Below are 13,825 nucleotides of genomic sequence, written 5' to 3'. Positions count from 1 at the left end.
CTGGAGACTAACAGTTCAGCTAGTGGGATTTATGCTAAGCCGTTGCCCATACAACGGTCGAGTGGTTGCACGATGGTTGAATTAGGCAAGATGACACATCAACTCGGTCCTTAATTGTGACAAGATGGATATCTCCCAACCTTGCTCAACCACTAAGGTACGAGCACAACATTCTGGCATCTCACTGAGAAACGCCCATCCATCTCATATACACATTCCTTGCCTTTGAACCCGGAAACCTATTTTCCCATTTGAACACACACACGCATTTATTCTCCAAATAAACCATTGTAATCATGATTGAAGTTGAGTAACGAATTCCTAAGCATTCTAGCAATAATTATCATCTAAACAGAGCAAATCATATTTAGAGATAAATATGGGACAACAAGGAATATTCATAGCAATCAAGGGGTGGCTATCCAACCATGTCTTGCAATAAAACAATATGCATTTTTATAAAATAGGCCAATAGGTTATGTTTGAAAAACTAGGTATTAAGTATGCATCAAAGGGTGAGATTGGACTTGCTGTCTTCAAAGCCTTCCGGAAGTTCCAGCTCGTGCTGCTAGTCCTCGGGCTCGGGCTCGCGATCAAACTCCTCCTCGTGCTCCTCCTCGGGTACTCCGCGATCTACGGCACACACAAACGGGCACACAAATAAATAAAAGAAAATCGGTTTTTACCCATTGAGCTCCGAACAGAAAACCCGAACGGAAAATAGGTAGAAAGAGTATTTTTGGGAAATTTGGATATGGATTGGCGGAGGTATACTGGAGGATGATGTGGTCGAATTTGGGAGTAATTGGAGGAAGTTTAGTGCATGAAATGACGAGTTAAACATGGATTAGGGGCTTAAAAAGGAGTTTAGGACTAAACCGCGAGAAATCAGGGGCCTATTGGTAAATATTTTTTGGAGTGGAGGGGCTGATCTGTGAGGATCTCTTGAGAGTGGTGGAGGGACTTGTTTGCGAATAGGAAGAAAGAGGGGGTCAGATCGGAATTTTGGGGAATTTTCCCCTTCTTCTCCCAGGAACAGAGAGAGAGAGGGGAGTGGGGGAGTTGGCCGGCGGTGGCCGGCCGGGCGGGCTCACCGGCGGCGAGCCGTGGGCGAAGGGGGGTGGAGGAAGTGGAGGGGCTCCATTTTGCCCCTTACCTTGGGGAGTTGGAGAGGGAGAGGGGGCGGCCGGTGGTGGCTCGGGTGGCGACGGCGCACGGGAGGAGCGGCATAGGCGGCGGCGCACGGGCGGCAGCGGTGCTCGGTGAGGGAGGGAGCAAGGCAGCGGGTGGATGGATGGGGTGTGGCGTGGCTTGGGAGAGGGGCGGTCGGGATGGCCCCCTTTTATAGCCGGTGAGGTGGCCGGCGGAGTGGGCTCCGGGCGGCAGCCGGTGGCGGTAGGGGCTCGGGTGACCGTGGTGCCGGCGGGGTCGGAGCGGGGCCTGGCGCGGGACGGCCGTAGGGGCGGCGCGCGGCCGGCAGGGCCGGGCCGAGCGGCACGAGCTCGAGTGTGCGGGGGGGCGGGGGTATGGCGCCAGGGAAAGTGGGCGCCGAGAGGAGTAATGGCGCCGGGGTTGCGTGCGCCAGGAAGAAGAAAGGAGGAGGAGAGAGAAGAAGGAAGGAGGAAGAAGAAAGAGGAAGAAGAAAGGAAGGAGAAAAAAGAAAAAGAAAAGGGAGGGGAAAAAGAGAAAAGAAAAAGGGGAAACCGGCGGCGAATGCGGCACGCGGTCCGAGCACGCGCGGCGGTCTGTCGACGGCACGCGGCGAAAATTACGGGCACGGATAAAATGATGGCTGTCGGCTTGGGTGCCGGGATGGCGAAATCGCCGGGAAGGTTTTAGAATTCCGGGAGCTCAACGGTAAAATGATTTTGCAAGCGATTTTTAACGGGTGATTTAAGGTGGTGATTTTTTTGCGGATGTTACAATTTGCATGGTCACCTTTTTACATGGAGCAATGAACGGTTGGACCCAACCTTGGTACGCATTGATAGAGCATTTGTCTCTGAGGATTGGGTGTCGACTTTCCCATATCATAACTTACATGCACTGTCACCCCAGTGCTCAGATCATGCCCTGCTTCTCCTGCAAAGTTGTTGCGTCTTTACCTCGTTCAAACATTTCCGTTTTGAAAATATCTAGCCGAAATACGAAGGCTACATGCAAACTGTGTAACAAGCCTAGATGGTCGGAAGCCGACGTCTTCCGCACCTTGGACTACAAGCTTCCTAATACGGCAGTCGCGCTGAAGAGATGGAGTGCCAAACATGTTGGTAGCGTTCGGCTTCAACTAGAAATTGCCAAGGAGCTGGTGCTCAGGTTTGATGTGGCTCAGGAAAACAGAACACTAGCACATCATGAACAAACTCTTCACAATAATATGAAACTCAAATGCCTAGGCCTTGCATCTCTACTACGGACCATCATGCGTCAAAGATCACGCATCACCTTCTTAGTGGAGGGTGATGCCAACACAAGGTTCTTCCACCTACAAGCATGTCATCGCAGTAGAAAGAATCATATTCACTCGCTCAGGGTGGGTCACCTTGATGTTGTACATGAAGAAGCTAAAGCCGAGGCAATCTTCCAGTACTTTGATGCCTTGCTTGGATTGGCCTCCCCACCAACGGTTTCACTGGATTTTCAACGCCTGGGTACTCCATCTATTGACTTGTCCTCGACTGATCAATGTTTCTCAGAGGAGGAGGTTTGGAAAATGATTCAAGAGCTTCCATTAGATAAGGCTCCTGGCAGTGATGGATTCATGGGTTTTTCTACAGAACAGCTTGGCCGGTCATTAAGCATGACATCATGCGCGCCTTCCATGCTCTCTAGTGCTTTGAGAGTCGCAGCCTTCACCTGGTCAACCAGGCTTACATGGTTCTACTTCGCAAGAAGCCTGACGCAGTAAAGATTGGAGACTATCGTCTGACTAGTCTGATCCATAGCTGCTATAAGCTCTTTAAAAAGATGTTTGCCAATAGATTATCCCCTGAATTGCACAATCTGGTTCGTCAAAACCAAAGTGCGTTCATTCAAGGTCGCCTTCTACACAACAATTTTAGGGTTGTGCAGCTATCAGCGAAACTTCTCCACCGACGAAAGTCACCATGTGCGTTGGTCAAGGTAGATATCTGCAAAGCTTTTGACTCGGTTGATTGGACCTTCCTGTTATGAATTCTACGACACATGGGTTTTACAAGATGATGGATTAATTGGATCAGTATGTTGTTATCCACGGCAAGCACTAAGGTCATCTTGAATGGATCCCTAGGTAGGAGAATTTTCCATGCCAGGGGTCTCAGGCAGGGCGATCCATTGTCACCCATGCTCTTTGTTCTTGCAATGAAAGCTCTGAATTCCATGATCAGATTGGCAGATAGAGAGGGGCTTTTGACATCCCTAGGCAGCAATGCCATGCAAGAACGCACTTACCTCTACGCAGACGATGTCGTGTTATTCCTATCGCCAGTGCAGCGGATCTGATCGTCACTGGAGTGATTCTGGATTTATTTGGTGGTGCATCTGGTCTTCACACAAACTTGGACAAATGTCTCATCTCACCAATTCAATGTGATCTTGAACACACTGTCAGGTTGATGCAACGCCTAGAGCCTTTTCCATGCAAGTACCTAGGGATCCCTCTATCTACTAAAAGGTTGCGAAGAAATGACCTTGTGCCTCTGGTTAAGGTCAAGATGTCGGCCATATCCATTCATACAGCCATTGCGGTCTCCCTCTCCCCCTGGGTCATCAAGAAAATTGACAAACACAGAAGAGCCTTCCTATGGAAAGGAACATAAATGGTCTCTAGGGGTCACTGCTTACTAGCCTGGCCAAAAGTTTGCCGACCATCTGCTCTTGGAGGCCTTGGGATCACAAATCTCTAGACCATGGGTTATGCACTTCGTATGCGTTGGTTGTGGCTAAAGAAAACAGACACCTCAAGATCTTGGTATGCCTTAACTAATTCAATGGAACCTCTGGTGGCTAAGATATTCTTCTACTCCACGTCAGTACAAGTTGGAGATGGGAAATAAACTTTGTTCTAGACAGGCAGGTGGATTGAAGGCCACTCCATTGCTGAGATTGCTCCATGCCTGCTCCAGGCGGTCGGTCCTAGAATTCGCAAGAAAAGAATGGTCTATGAAGGGATACAAGATAGAAAATGGGTCAATGATATCACGGGCGCTCTAACGGTCCAGGTTTTGCTAGACTACCTCAACATCTGGGACAAATTGGAGATGATCACGCTAGATGATGTCACCCCAGATAGGGTGCTTTGGAAATGGACAGAAGATCATCGCTTCTCCATAGCGTCGGCATATAGAGCTTTTTTCATCGGACAATATGAAATACCTGGAGCAAGGATCTTGTGGAACGCACTGGCACCTACTAAATGCAAATTCTTTATGTGACTCGTTCTTCATGGCCGCTATTGGATGGCATCGAGACGTAAGAGGCACAATTTACAGGACGATGATACTTGCATTCTTTGCGGGTAGGAATTAGAAACCATCAATCATTTGATCATAAGCTGCTCTTATGCTAGGGAGGTTTGGCACTTGATGCTATCACGAGTGAACTGGCAGACTCTAACGCCTTCTGTTTAAGAGCTCACTCTAGCCGACTAGTGGATGACGGCGAGGAAACGTGTGGACAATGTGGCTAGAAAATCTTTCGACTCAATGCTGATCTTGACTTCATGGTCCATTTGGCTTGAACGTAATGCACACACCTTCAACAGAGAAGAGAAAACGGTGATGCAGGTGGTACACAAGATTTCTAAGGAGGCTTCCGCCTGGGTAGCTGTACGTTTCACTTGCTTATCACCTTTCACTCCATCTCTTCTTCCTCATGACACGGGTAGCCTGGTAGCTTGGTGGAGGAATGGTGCTAATATGAATTCTATTTAGACTTTTTCTGTACAACAGATCATCACCCCCAGATGACACTGCTTAGGAGGTGTTTGGTTCCATGAACTAAATTTTAGTTCCTGTCACATCGAATGTTTAGATACTAATTAGGAGGACTAAACATGAACTAATTATAAAACCAATTGCACAGATTGGAGGCTAATTCGCGAGACGAATCTATTAAGCCTAATTAGTTCATGATTTGACAATGTGATGCTACAGTAAATATGTGCTAATCATGAATTAATTAGCCTTAATAGATTCGTCTCGCGAATTAGCCTCCATCTATGTAATTGGTTTTGTAATTAGTCTATGTTTAATACTCCTAATTAGTATCTAAATATTTAACATAACAAGGACTAAACTTTAGTCCGTGAAACCAAACACCCCTTTAAATATGTAATCTTGCTCTATCCTTTTAATGAAATACTCCCTCCATACCCAAAAAACCTGACGTTTAGGACAGGATTGTGGTAACCAAGGAGTGATTAATTAGGGGTTAGTTTTCCTTCTTTGCCCCTAATAAATATGGTTGCGCTTGCTCTCTGTACGAGAAGGTTAACTAGCTCAACTGGCTAGTGCGCGGAGCCTGCATTGTTGCGCCCCAGGTTCGAATCCCGGCTGCCCCACCTTTTTTGTTGCCCACTTCATTTTGCATGGCGATGGTCCGCTGCATGGCACTGTTCGCCCTGCGTGGCGCGCGCGGACAGCAGTTTTGCTCAGCGCCTGCATTTTCGCTTGGCGCGGACAGCAGTCTTGCATGCGCGCGGGGCAATTGTTTCATTTTCGTTTGTCACTTGTTTCATTTTCGTTTGTTGCCTGCGCGCTCGGATAGCTGATGGTTTGCGCTCGTTTGGAATAAGAAGACCGACGTTTGAGCTGCCTGTACTCCACGCCACTGGCTTATTTATGCGGCAATTTGCTTTCTCTCTTCTCCACGCCATTTGCTTGCTTGCTTAAATGCCTCTCTTTCCTTCTTTCTCAACCATCTATTCTTGCCATCTTCTCTGTCCACTTAACCGAGCAATGAGTGCTTTTTTCCCTGCCTTTGATCTAAACGTTCGTTTGGAAGAAGATGACGACGGCAACCTTCCCATCAATCTCAACGAGCCAGTTTTGGAAGATGAGAACCACGGTAATGTGTCTTTCTCAGTTTGTTCTTTCTCATTTATATGAACAGCGCCCCATGCAAATTATTTTCCTTTCTAAGTGTGGTCTTTCCTTTTCAACAGGAATAGATTTGAACTTACCATTAGATGAATTTGGAGCTATTGACTTTGATTACGTACAAAACCTCACTGGTACAGTCCTCTCACTTTGTTTTTTTATTTTACTAGTCATGCCGTGCCTAATTTGGAGCTGTTTTTTTTACTAGTCATGCGTGCCTAATTTGGAGCTGTTTTTTTTACTAGTCATGCCGTGCCTACACGGCAACCTTTCTCATTTATATGAACAGCACCCCATGCAAATGATTGTTTTTTCCCCTATAATTACATCATGTCGTGACTACTTTGGACTGTAAATAAGCTTGTTGTTATCATTATTAAAATGATTGGTTTTTTCCTTTAACTACATCATGCCGTGACTACTTTGCACTATTAAAAAGCTTGTTTTTTCGTTTTGCTAGAACAAGATGGTGATGCTCCCGTTCCACTACACCAACCGAAGAATGACTATTCTGATCGTGTTAGACAACAAGTGTATCAAGCATTGTTGATGAGAAGCAAAAATGGGAAACTAGGCAACCATGATACAACAATTGTATCTAACCAATTTGGAGTAAAAATTAGATCAGTTCAGCGCATATGGAGGCAAGGTAAAAACCAACTTTCTCAAAACATTCCGGTCGTGGTTCCTAATCTAAAGAAAGGTAGAAGTGGCCGCAAAGCAATCCCTCTAGATTTGGAAAAGTTGTGGGATATTCCTCTCAAGCAAAGGATGACCATAGAAGATGTGTCTAGTAAACTTGGTATTAGCAAATCTAGGATACAAAGGTATTTGAAAAGGGGTTTCATTAGGCGCCACTCTAGTAGCATCAAACCTTACCTCACTGATGATAACAAGAAGACTAGGTTGAAGTGGTGCATTGACATGATTGATCAAGGTTTGCTTGATGATCCAAAGTTCAAGGATTTGTTTGACTTTGTGTTTATTGATGAGAAGTGGTTCTACCTCACTCAAAAATCAGAGATGTACTACTTTCTACCCGAGGAAGATGAACCACACCGCCTTTGCAAGAACAAGAACTACATCCCTAGGATCATGTTCTTATGTGTATGTGCTCGGCCACGATTTAGAAATGGAGTATGTGTGTTTGATGGTAAAATAGGTTGCTTTCCACTAGTCAATTTTGAACAAGCTATTAGAGGAAGCCACAACCGTCTTCGTGGAGAGGAAGTAATCAAACTAATTCAATCAATCACAAGGGATGTGATAAGAGATTTCATGATAAATAGAGTGTTGCCCGCAATTAGAGCAAAGTGGCCAAGAGAAGATGTCAACAAGCCAATATTCATTCAACAAGATAATGCTCCATCTCATTTAAAAGTTGATGATCCTCATTTTTGTGCGGTTGCAAAGCAAGATGGGTTTGACATTAGGCTTATATGTCAACCACCCAATTCTCCAGATTTTAACATTCTAGATTTGGGGTTTTTTCGAGCTATTCAAGCCATTCAATACAAGAAAGATGCTAAGACAATTAAAGATCTAATTCCAGCAGTGCAAGAGGTAAATGATCATCCATTCGATTGATTAAATTGATCTTGAACAACTAAAGTACTCTACTCACTACAATCTGTTTTTTGTAGGCATTTTTGGAGTACTGTCCAAAGAAAGCAAATAGGATCTTTGTCACACTACAAACTGTTTTGAGGGAAGCAATGAAGGTAAAAGGTTGCAACAAAATCAAGATTCCTCACATGAACAAACAATCACTAGAGAGGGAAAAGAGGCTGCCATTGCAAATCCCTTGTGAAGCTTCATTGCTAGCCGAATCACTTGCTAGTCTTCCTGTAACAAATTAGAAGATGCAAGTTTATGCAAATTATTAGATGAGTGTATCTTAGGTTTGCAATGGCCAAATTGAGAGATGTTGTACTGTACCTTAGTGCTCTTTGTTTGCTGCTTCTTAATATGCTCTTCCACCTTCTTCAAAACGTCATCAGTCAACTTGATTCTAGTACCATCCATTTCAAGTTTGGCCACATCAGGAATATAGAACTCGCAATCGAATTTGTCCATTAGATGGAACCACTTTACCGGCATATCGTAATCTTCGTGTAGAAGTCCACAACGGCCACACCTGCGTGCGTTCCGGCGAGCTTGGTAGCAAGCTTCTCCGAAGACACCGCCAGCGTGGAACGTGCCACAGCGAGGGCATAGAGACTCGACGGAGTCAGGCTCGACGGAGTCGGGCACCATGTCGACTGAGTCTGCAACCATGCCGACGAAGGCCGCGACCTGCTCGACGGAGTCCGGCACCTCTTCGACGTCCGCGAACGTCTCATCCGAGTCCGCGAACACCGACGAGGCCGCGACCTGCTCGACGGAGTCCGGCACCTCTTCGACGTCCGCGAACGTCTCATCCGAGTCCGCGAACACCGACGAGGCCGCGACGGCGAGCACCTCCTCCGCAACGGACTCTGACGAGGCCGCGACGGCGAGCGCGCGACGAGCAGCGAGCATGCGGCGAGCGCCCTGCGACGAGCGTACAGGCGAGCGAGCGGCGAGCGAGCGGCGCGCTTCCGGCGAGCGTGTGGCGAGCGTCATGGCGAGCGTGCGGCGCGAGTGATCCATTCGTGGCGGCAAGGAACAACAACGAACTCTAATAGCGAGTTGAGCGTGGAGAGGAAGATGAAGGAGCGAGCATGCTATGGGAGATCGTGCTGAGGCAAATGAAGGAGTGGCGAGCGTGCTGAAGCCAGCTGCCAGCGTGAATCGAGGCGACGCAATTAATGGGGAGTGAAGACGGGCGGACGGCTGGACGGGCAATCGAAGCGAACGGGCGGCGTCGGCTAGGGGCAATCCAGTCCAAAGTTCACCCTGCCATGGCACAACGTCAAGCTTTGTAAAAACGGGCCAAAGGCCCAGAACGTCGACTTTTTTGAGTACGGAGGGAGTACGTGCCAAGGCACGGTCGTGAAAAAACTATTAAGTATTGGACCTATTTGACACTACATTGAACCTTGCCAAGTCATACTCGAGTCCACCAAACAGTGTCACCAAACACCTCACCAAACAGTATACCAAACACAAAAAAATTAGTAGTAAAATCTTATTAAACACGTGGGCATAATCACATATATTCCAAACTAAATGGACCCTAATGAAATGCCTTTGACCACCCCTACAAAATAACAATCACACATCTACCCCTCAGCCACCACCAACCCGAAGCGACCGTACAACAATATCTTCGGTATAAAACTCCCCTGTCTCCGTCTCCGGTGAGCGAGCAAGAGCGGAGGGGAGGGAGGAGAGGAGGCCGAGAACCGCAGCAGCTCAAGCAGCCGCGGAGCCAAAGCCCGGCCGATCCGGTCGCTGCTTGCCTCTCAGGTCCCCGCACCATTGCCAGTTCTGCTCTCAGATTCACGAGCTTGTCTCCCAGATCCAGCTTCGCCCGCCCGAATTCTGTTTATTGGGAGCAAAGAGGTAAGTCTGACCGGGAAAGGCCGGCTCCTGGGTGCTTTCTTGGTGTTCTTGCTGTACTTGCTCGATCGAAATGTGATCTTTGTGCCACGCAGGTGCTGGTCGGCGGCGTGGTTCGGTTGGTTGCGCCGGGGAGTTTCTGGTTCTCCTCCGCTTGTTTTCCTGGTGCGGCGGTGGAGATGGGGGTGGCGGGGGAGAAGTTCCAGCTGGGGACGGTGGGGGCGCTGAGCCTGTCGGTGGTGTCCTCGGTCTCCATCGTCATCTGCAACAAGGCCCTCATGAGCTCCCTCGGCTTCAACTTTGGTATGAGATCCAATCTTGCCTGAGATGCTTGGCTACTTGCTAGTCAGCTGCTGTTTGGTTCTTGGATGCTTCTGTTTCATGTTTGTTTGCTCATGTACTGTTTGCGGTGACGCGAGGTCAGGATTTAGTTGCAGGTGTGTTCAGGGAGCAGTGGGAATGGGAATTGGTGCTGCGCACTGTGTATGTGCTGTGAATTGTCATGGGGGGCTTGGTGTTGCGATAGATTTCACAATTTCAGTGAGAGCAAATTAGCTTGTGTGTCGAGGGGTATACCTGTAGGTGGAATATTTGGTGTTCTGAGTTGGAATAGTGTTATTGGAAAAATGGATGAACAGCTTAAATGGTACAGCTGAGGCGTCTTACTTGAATTGGTATTGCCGCGAAAAGGAGCTGGAGCCAGCTTAAACGATACCAAAACGGTCTCTTTACTCTTTAGTTGTTAACGGCATCATGCTTTTGCAATTGATTACACATCGAGGTGTTCTTTTTTTTATTTTTTGCATTGGAATTCAATTGCATTAATGTACATGGATATCTTGTATCACCACGTGTTGCAAATTGATAGTTCGTCTAAACGGATAACAATAGCGAATATTGTAGGTTTTCCTCCAAATGTTAATCAACTGGTATTTGTTTTGCAGCCACTACTTTGACGAGCTGGCATCTCCTGGTTACGTTCTGCTCTCTCCATGTGGCGTTATGTATGAAGCTCTTTGAGCACAAACCTTTCGATGCAAGAACTGTCATGGGATTTGGAGTGCTCAATGGCATCTCAATTGGACTTCTCAACTTAAGTCTAGGTTTCAATTCTGTTGGTTTCTATCAGGTATACATTACTTTTGCTTTAGCTTTGTTTTTATTAATCCAAACTTAAGTGTTAACTCAGTTGTTTGGCACTATTTCCTTATCTGAGAAGCCAAGGGTTGCTTGTGTGTATAAACTATAAAACCATTAACCATGTATTTTACCCGATGTACTGTCATCGGTACCAGTACATCAAGATGGGCAAAGGGAAGATCTTAGGAACAGGCTTTCAGATTGATACCAATATTGTCGCTCCTATCTTGCATACTAATCACTCCATGAACTAATAATGAAATACTTTGTTCAGATGACAAAGCTGGCTATTATTCCCTGTACTGTTATATTGGAGACCCTTTTCTTCAGGAAGAAATTTAGGTTTGTATGTAACATGTCATGTGCTTTATGCAGCTCGATAATATATCTTCTAATCCTTTTACTGACTTTACTATGCAGCCGGAATATCAAACTCTCACTTAGCGTGCTCCTTCTTGGTGTTGGTGTCGCAACTGTGACTGATTTGCAACTCAACACTGTGGGATCTGTACTGTCCCTGCTGGCAATCATCACAACCTGTATTGCTCAAATTGTATCCTTTCATTGTCATCAAAGCATTTGCAAAATGCAAACTTCACGTAAATCTTGCAACATATTTTGAGGCTGTTAATATTACAGAAAGGTAAAGTCCTAATGTTAAACAAGAGAAGCTATTTCTTCCTCTAGTATATTATTTAGTATACTGGTTGAACATAAAATTTCAAACATTTTATGCACTGTGTCTTGTTTAGCATTATCATTTGATGATTGTAAGATTAGCTTTGTGCCATGCTATGGTGGTTGACATCCACTCATCGTTCATCGTTACATTCATTTTAATGTGGTGATGTGCATATTTCTGTGATGCATATATTGATTCCTTAACAAGCTATCAGATGACAAATACAATACAGAAGAAGTTCAAGGTGTCTTCAACCCAGCTTCTGTATCAATCATGCCCGTACCAAGCATTGACCTTGTTCCTTGTTGGTCCATTCCTTGATGGATTTTTGACTAACCAAAATGTCTTTGCTTTCGATTACACTACTCAAGTTCTGGTAAGCATAATTAAATAAAGGCTTTGTCAATTTAAGTTAATTTCTGTTACTTGATCAATTCATCTGATTCCAGGTTTGCTTTTATCGTCTTTGCAGTTTTTCATTGTGCTGTCATGCCTGATTTCAGTCTCAGTAAACTTCAGCACCTTCCTTGTGATTGGGAAGACATCTCCTGTAACTTACCAAGTCCTTGGGCATTTGAAAACATGCTTGGTTCTCACCTTTGGCTATGTACTGCTTCATGATCCATTTAGCTGGAGAAATATACTGGGAATCCTAATTGCTGTGATTGGGATGGTTTTGTATTCATACTTCTGCACTAGAGAGACCCAGCAAAAACCTGCAGAAGTCTCTCCGCAAGTCATTCAGGTACGTTTTGCAATGTTAGCAAAATTTCATGGATCAATTTTTTTTCGAATCATTTCATGTAACACAAAATTGAAAATCTTTTTAATCTGGTGACTCAAGTATAAACATGAGGTCCTCACATTAATTTGAATGCTGTCCAACGAAGCTTTGTGAATCTTTAGTCGTAATCTTTTGTCAGATTCTTTTCATATGCAGAATTTTTAACTGCTTGTCTCTATTCTTGTGGCTGTTGGTAACTTTTTCAAGTAATTTTCTTGACAAGAAGCTGCATGGCATCAACATTGCAGGGGAAGGAGAGTGAGTCAAACCCGTTGATCTCAGACTCTTTAAATGCTGCTGAAAACGGGGGCAGTACCCCAGATGATGAACCCCTGAAGGTACCAATGTGGAGCTCGAAGTACTCAAGGGCGTGAAGATTGCTCTGTCGTTAGTGTATGGTATTATACAGAATTCAGTTTAGTAGGCAGATACCAGGGTTGGAAGGCAACCCTGTTCCTGTTGCATTTTTGGCATTTTTTGTCTGGGTTATATTATATGTACTGTTGGTAAATGGATCTCACTAGTGAGAGGATACTATTGCTTCCTCTATTCCAGACGATTGATCTGAATGAATGCGCTACATGCTGTAACTTTGCAGCTGGACATGATACAGAAAGTAGTTTACATTCTTTTGTGCTACCAAAGAGTTGGGGTCCCCAGAGTTCTTTTTAGATGATTTATGCTGAGATCGGTAAATTCTTTTATGAACACCTTGTTCCCTGTGGAAGTTTATCTTGGCGTTTAGAAGCCAAATTTGGTGGAAATACTGAGTCGCGTGCGCGACTGCGAGCGGACGCGTCGCAGAAGGGCACGCGTGGTCGCTGCAGGTCCGGCCTGGCCTGTGGAGCTCCTGTTCTTCTCGCCGCCGGAGCCGGTGGAGGCGGGTCGAGGGAACGGCGCGGCGAGGCGGTGGGTACTACGCCGGCGGTTCGGGAGATAACCAGTGGGCCAGGATCGGGGCGGGGGGCGCCGGGAGTCGACGGATTAGCGCCGGGCGTGGAGGTGGACGACGGGCGGTGGATTCGGCGGCGGGAGCCGTCGAAGACACAGGCGGCGGCCGGTGGCGGGGGTGAGCCGTCGGTGGGCCTTCTGCGACCCAACAACGCCCAAAATTGGCAGGTCCCGTGGTTGCATTTCCCCAGGAAAAAGTCCTATTCACCCCTGGATAATGGGTCGAGTCCAAAACCGGGCACGTGACCTCCCGGACCCGATTCCACTACGGTTTCGTCCGACGTGGCGCCAGGTCACCCATCATAGCTGGCAACCGGTTCGGTGGGCCCCATATGTCGGTCTCTGCCACCTTCTTGAGCTTCTTCTACCCTGCTCTGTTCCTCGCACTCGCTATACGCCGCTCTATCTGGCCACCGGCTCTCTCGCGTCTCCCCTCCAATGGCCATCTCCGAGCTCCCCCACCCATCCCGCGCCGCAGACCGTCGTGCTCCGCCTCTCCGTGTTGTCCCATTCCCATCCTCTGCCCCAGGTGTAGGGCCGCACCTCGCCAAGGTCCAGACACGAGTGGCCTCGAAGCTCCTACAGTGACCTTGGAAAATATAGGAATCAAGTTGCCAGCTACTCGATCCGCTCAATTAAGCTCCTGTCCGCTGCATAGCCATCGGCGGAGATGCGTGCCTGTATATTGCTGCTCTTGCTGCCCTA

At 46.8% G+C, this 13,825-nt stretch overlaps 1 protein-coding gene across 1 annotated transcript; it reads left to right on the top strand.

Moving 5' to 3' along the window:
• The first annotated feature begins 9,344 nt into the window (after positions 1-9,344).
• Positions 9,345-12,813, top strand: LOC117855902 (UDP-xylose transporter 3). The gene is made up of 8 exons (XM_034738298.2): positions 9,345-9,566; positions 9,659-9,866; positions 10,508-10,692; positions 10,978-11,045; positions 11,124-11,256; positions 11,600-11,761; positions 11,858-12,130; positions 12,418-12,813. The coding sequence occupies exons 2-8, from the start codon at positions 9,743-9,745 to the stop codon at positions 12,541-12,543; spliced, it is 1,071 nt and encodes a 356-aa protein (XP_034594189.1). The 5' UTR covers positions 9,345-9,566; positions 9,659-9,742; the 3' UTR covers positions 12,544-12,813.
• Positions 12,814-13,825: the final 1,012 nt, after the last annotated feature.

The sequence above is a fragment of the Setaria viridis genome, chromosome 5, assembly GCF_005286985.2.
Source record: "Setaria viridis chromosome 5, Setaria_viridis_v4.0, whole genome shotgun sequence".
Classification (NCBI taxonomy): domain Eukaryota; kingdom Viridiplantae; phylum Streptophyta; class Magnoliopsida; order Poales; family Poaceae; genus Setaria; species Setaria viridis.
Note: the sequence above shows the minus strand (reverse complement) of the source record. Positions and strands in the feature narration are given on the sequence as shown.